We start from the raw sequence: 6434 nt of genomic DNA, 5'->3' as shown, positions 1-6434 counted from the left end.
GGGGGGTCTTTAAAAAAAATTATTTACGTGTTTTTACACCCTCCATCAACACAATTTAGATCTTTCAGAAGACGCACTTCGACCCCTCCCGCACCATCCAACACGGGCTGGAAAGTATTCACCGTCCTTGCAGAAAGACCAAGATACTGGATGAAACTTTTAGCCATCCAGGAATCGACTTCAGGTCTTTTATATGCGATGGAGACAGTTATTTTGCTTTTATGTCACCACCAGCAAGCATGGGAGTGGGGGAAGCTGCCCCACGTTTGTAAGACAGTTTACTGGTTATATACCGTGCATGACTTAAATTACAATTGGATCCTAAAATCGACAAGTTTAATTTCTCTCTCTCTCTCTCTCTCTCTCTCTCTCTCTCTCTCTCTCTCTCTCTCTCTCTCTCTCTCTCTCTCTCTCTCTCTCTCTTTTCTTGGCGTCCACAAAGTATGGAGAAATACGTAGGGCAGCTCCTACTGATTACCATTATTATCAAAACACACAGTCTTGATGTTAAAGTGAAACGTCAATTTACATAAACAATATTTCTCGTCCAATTTCAGATTCACTCTCGCAGAAAGGATATTTGAGAAACAGGCCACTCGAAATGTCTGGAAAGAACAAATATCGCTTTTTATAAATGTAAATTAAACTTTTAAATAGCGATTGAAGGGGGCCAGATCGCTAAAGAGAACTACTTTTACTGAATACTGGGATTTTTCCCCTGCTAGCTCTTTTTCAAGTTTTGCCCATTTCCTTTTTCGTGAACGTTTTTTGAACTCGTGATTTGAGTCACCCAGTGTCACGTGCTCCAATGCAAATTTTACCTTTTTTGTGAACCACATGAATTCTCGAATTGCATTAAAAATTGCGAATATCGCGATTTCAAGTTCCGCTCGGGAAACGGGAAAAAAATCACCCGGGAGTACGATTATTAGTTTCTAGCTTGACGAGACTCAGAAATTCCTGTGCTCAAATACCAGTGCCTATGGTGCAATGGTTTGACATGCAAAAGATAAAAGTTCTAATCCCATGTGGACAAGCTATTTCATCTATTTTACCGAGTATCTACCTCCTTCTGTCAGAGTATTGTAACCACATATGACAGGTTTGGTCCTGATAAAATGAACTAATCTTTATCGATGCGAGAATAATAAACAACTTCTCATATATATATATGATTCCCAACATTAAATTATGTTTTTTAATGCTAAATTCTGCAGCAGGATGAGCAGGGTCATCAACTCGCAAACATATAGAGAGATAGACAGAACCAACGGTACACAAAACCTTCCACTACTGGATTTCGAAACAATTGGCGTCTTCCTGTCACGCGACTTGAGTTGAGCCTTTCTACTGGCAGCTATGGCGGCCTGAAGATTGGAAGAGCTGGACAGTTGATGGTGGCTCGGGAATCTGGTAAAGAATTCCTCACTGGGGATGAGAGAATAAGTAAAACAAAGTACTGTTCTAAGTCTCAGTACACCTAGGAGTTTTACGGCATTTCCAACAACAATAGGTTATATAACGTCGGCCGCATGATACAATTTCACAATCCAAAAATTTTGAAATTTTTAGAATTGCTGTTTCTTAATTTGTGGTATCGGGTGCACGTGCTCAAGAAATATTTGGTCGAAATTCAAATTCTAAATGTTGAAAAAGGTAAGAAAATATAATATGCCATGCCCGAAGGCCGTCAAATTACCTGAGCCGCAAGACCACAAGCTACGCTCTGCTGGGCAGCATAGATGAGCGCTTTATGACCACTCACAAGTCCACGCAGTCTAGTTGTGGGTCCACCTAAAGGCGCTTTCCCATTCAAAAGTCAGCTTCTTGGAGACATTTATGTTGCTGTCTCTTACATGGGCCGAAAATAGGTACACATATAATTATAAAGGCAAAATTAAAAAACCCAAGGCTAGGAAGAAATTTAGGTAGATGAGAATGAACCGTGTGATAATCTAACAATGAGACGGTATCTTGCCTTTTAAATGAGTCATGTAAAAGCCCATCAAAATAAATTCACCTTCTCCCCCTCAGCACCGGGATCCCCTTTAGGAGTCTTAACAGTGCAACAATATATTATTACCTCTTTGTCCGTAATAAACTGGTAAAACCGTTTCTACTAGAACCTTTTCTGTTTCTTGTGTGGCGTTTCATGTTTTATCCTTTACACGTCTAAAAACTATCAATAATACCTAAGAAAGCTGTGATAAGCTGTATGATTATTGTCCTGTAGCAAACCACGCTTTTGACGCAATAAACTGTAGTGCGCGAGAGCTTAGTACCATGTATCAGAGTAAAAAAAAAGGATAGAAAAATAAGCCTAGCCAATTATCTCGTTACAAAAACGCTTTTACACAAAATGAGTCATCTCAACAAATCAATAATGCCTTTACCTTCTTTCATTTTCAATTTCGAAGTGTACGTGTAATTTTTTAAAGAATGAAACAGTTTTTTTCTCTTTCCTGAAACATTTTGGTTAAGGGCTTGTGACATTGTTTCATGTGGCCGAAGGATAAGTGTTCAAAGATAAGACATTTTACTACTAGAGAGTAACATTGTACCAACAAATTAAGGAGGAGAGACACGGACGATAGATGTTGGATAGGTTAGAAGGAGCAAACCACATCACATCACCTGCCAAACCAATCACATTCTGGGACAAAAGCCGCACCCCCCCCCCCACTCTCTCTCTCTTTCTCTCTCTCTCTCTCTCTCTCTCTCTCTCTCTCTCTCTCTCTCTCTCTCTCTCTCTCTCGCTCTCTCTCTCTCTCTCACACACACACACACAAACAGCAAGCTCACCTCCCTCCCTCTCTCACTCTCTGTGTCCTTCTGTCTTTTCTATCTCGTCTGCCGCGTGGCTTTTTCTACCCTCCCCCCATCGTCTTGCGATATCTCTCCCTCTCTTTCTCTCTCTTCGTCTTCTCCCCTCCCCCTCTCTTTCTGGCGCTGATCGGTGCAAAAAACAACAAAAAACAAAACAAAACTAAACAAATAAAAAAAACAACCCCCAAAAAAACAAAACAAAACAAAACAACCTTACCTCGTCCTTCCAACGTTGACATTCGTCTCTGTCTGAGACACGCCCACATCTCTGCCAGTCTCCTCACACTTGGCCTGCTCACGAGTGTGGTGGATAGCTCTACTGCCGCGGCCTTGAAATCTGCGGGAACGTGGCATTGTGTTGACCTTTGACCTTGGCATTTGATGAACTGCCACAGACCTCTGAGCCGCCTTATCGTCACAGCTGAAGTACATAACGGCTTGACCCAGTGGCTTGCTCCCGAGACGTTTCCCTGGGGCTCTGTTTGGGAGCAGCTGTAAAGGATTGAGATGGTAATTCATTTCGTGGGGTTCCTGACCTCCTGTCTTGACCTCTTCACCATTGCACTGTGAAGATCTCGACTTCTCGTGTGCCGCATGGCTTTTCTTACCCCCCATCGTCTTCGGAACGTGTATATGGGAATAAGCTGACATTTCAGTGTTGTTCCAGTCTTTCTTTTTGACTGGAGTTCCCAGAGAAATCCATCTTTTCCCACAAGGTTTTCTAGAACAGCTTTCTTCTTCTGTACAGCTTTGAGGATCCGTACCTTCCCTGTCTTTGGTATCGGCATTTCCCCCTGAAACCCTAGGGGCGGAAGAATCTCTGTGGCAAACTCCCAAAGCGACAGGGGCGGGTGTGTAAGGGGAAGGAGGACTGCTATCTTGCGGAGCACGAATAACATCAGCAGGTGCTTCTCCTAAAACGTAGTTTTCCCCTGTCAGCTCTCGACTGCCTCTCTTTTTGATTCCAGCGTCCGAAAAATTCACATTTTCAGCAGGAGTCTTGGAAACATCTGCTGTCACACGATGACCTTCCTGGGATTCTGTACGTTCCCCGTGGGTGACACAGAACGAAACGTTTTTCTGATCCAGCGTATTATCTACGGCTACGTGGTTTGCTTTGATTGTTTGCTCAACAGAATCAGCAACGACATTTCCTCCTCTCAAAGCCCTTGTACAGTTCCCATCATTACGTTGTGCAGTCTTCTCGTGCTCAGACTGTTTGCCCGCCAATTCCGAAACTACTTCCTCGCTCACAGGCGTGAACTGATTGCAATCGGAGCACATCCTCACCACAGAGTATTTGGGCTTCTCCACTCCTTTTTTCGGAGCTCGCAACCTCCTCTCTAGACTTTGGAAACAAAGACGTTCATCATAACCAGCACCGGCACACGGTGCCTTTCGTGTGGCCCCTCTAACAAAACGCCCTGCCGCGCGGTCTTTGACGTGAGACGGGTACCCGTTTGTTGTTCCTAAACGTCCAGTATACGCGGTACCACCTTTGACATCCGCTTGATTGTCCACCGAAAGTCCTTTCTCATAACCCATGTCCTTGTCCATTTTGATAGAAACCTCTTGACTTGTACCCAGCGCTACAACTTCCCAAAACCAGCCTGGAGCGGGGGATCTGTTGAAACGTTGTTCCGAGGAACTTCCAGTTACAAAGTTTCTCTTAAAGAATCTGTCACCCACAGCAATTTGTTCCCTGGCTCCTATCCTCTGTTTACTCTCTTGACCTGTCATCCTGTCATAGACTCTGGGAAATGCCCTTTTTACATCGTTTTCGGCCATATGACAACCACGTCCTGCCCCCGAAGGTTGCAAAGTCTGAGAATCATTTAAAGTGTCCGTCCCTGAGCACAACAATTTAAAAGCCTTGCTGGTGTAGCCTTTGTGGCCGTCGTAACAGACTTCGTACAAGTTCACGTCGGATCGTGCAATGTTTAGTTTGCTTCGTTGTCGTCTTCGTTGGTCTGCGCCGAAAGATTTTGGCCAAGTCTCTGAATCACAACCCTGTCCTTTCTCATCGACGTCAAGGGTTTTGTGCGATTTGAGAATCGCACGAACATTTTGGACGGCACGCAACACAGGATTCACAAGCTCCATCTCGTGGTTCTTGACACCAGTCAGCTCTATGTCATTAATCGGGCTGCCCTTCACAGCTGACATAAATTGACCTGCCGTGCACCATGGATTTCCACCGCCATCATCCACGACCGTACCGAGGCTGCTCAACGAGGCACACATTATGACATCATTGGTTTCCGATTTGAAATGAGCATCCGTTGTGTAGTGCAAGTACAAGTAGCCATGTCAATTCGAACGGTTTTTAAGACTGGAAGAGAAATGCATGAATATGAATATTTCTGTTGATGTTTTTTTCTTGGAAAAGGAAACGAACATAACCTAATCTCTAAAACGGCCTTTCGTCATTTTTGTAAATCAAAAGCTTACATGATTATCTACAGTGAGGATCATTTTTTATATAGCACGTAATTATAGCATTATATTTTCGGTTTCTTGGGATACTAAGCTTTCTGCCTGACTGTCTGTCGGTTTCTGTTCTTTTCTAACCCCCCCCTATCTCTCTCTCTCTCTCTTTCTCTCTCTCATTCTCTCCCTCTTTTTGGTCTGTATGTCTAACCGTCTTTCTCTATCATTGCCCCCCTCTCCCCCACACACGAACACACACACAAACACACACATGCTCATGCACACACACAAACATCGGTGTTTACAAACATACTGACAGCCGAGACTAAAATCACCCTCGTCCAGCAACGAAGTCCCGTCTGTGTCCAGTCTCCCAGGAGTAGCAGGCCTAGGCTACCGCGTCCTCTCACAGGCTTCACTTCCGGCACCACTACCTCTAGCTTTCAGATCCAGATCTACACTGGTGTGCACGGGAGCGCACCAAACCTTTGAAATATTCTGCGTCAAAGGAATCTATGTGTGTGCGCATGTTTTAGCAAAGATCGTACATGACAAGATGGTTCACTCCTCTCTTTGCTGAGCGAATTTAAAAAAATGTCCTCAAAATTTGGTGGCGCCCTCTTTGAAAAAGAGCGGACTTTGCGACCAGAGTTACCCTACTTGTGTTAAAAACAATAAAAGTGAAACTAACAAACAGTGCTTTTCCTATTCTTCTTCTGGAGAAACCAAAGAGAGCTTCAAAACAAAGACTGCAGCGCCATCTGAACCAATGCGCGGACTTCCGCAGACACTTTTTGGGCCGAGTGAACTCTCTTGTTATGTACAATCTTTGGTTTTAGCACACAGTGTTCGATAGTTTGTTTTCTCCCCATTCACCAGTAATATAATTATTTTACGTGTTTATTTCTTAATTATATTATTAAAAATATTTTAAATACTTTCAATTTCAGGCCTGTGTTTGTTGGGGTGGGATTGGAGGTGTGTCGAAAGTTCAATTATCAGGATTTCATTTTCATAAACAAGGGTCAAGGGACCTAATCGTACGTTTAAAACCGCGCGTCTAGTACCATTGTTACCTCCTATGACACAGCTCCGCCTTTGGACTTTCAAAGCGCTGTCGTTGTTATTCATTGTTTTCACTGCCGTTCTCATTTGGTCAAATGCATTTTAATTTTTTT

The 6434-nt window shown here is 43.5% G+C and overlaps 1 protein-coding gene across 1 annotated transcript in view; it reads right to left on the bottom strand.

The window, feature by feature from the left end:
* The window catches only part of LOC101862048, a gene marked incomplete at its 5' end in the record, with an annotated part of 7697 nt that extends 2611 nt beyond the window's left edge, over positions 1-5086 (bottom strand). The window contains 2 exon segments of the mRNA XM_013084719.1: positions 1285-1428; positions 3044-5086. Coding sequence (XP_012940173.1) covers positions 1285-1428; positions 3044-5070 — 2171 coding nt within the window.
* Between the last annotated feature and the right edge of the window lie 1348 nt (positions 5087-6434).

Source organism: Aplysia californica, unplaced genomic scaffold (assembly GCF_000002075.1).
Source record: "Aplysia californica isolate F4 #8 unplaced genomic scaffold, AplCal3.0 scaffold00313, whole genome shotgun sequence".
Classification (NCBI taxonomy): domain Eukaryota; kingdom Metazoa; phylum Mollusca; class Gastropoda; order Aplysiida; family Aplysiidae; genus Aplysia; species Aplysia californica.
This window is presented reverse-complemented; position numbering and strand designations above follow the sequence as displayed.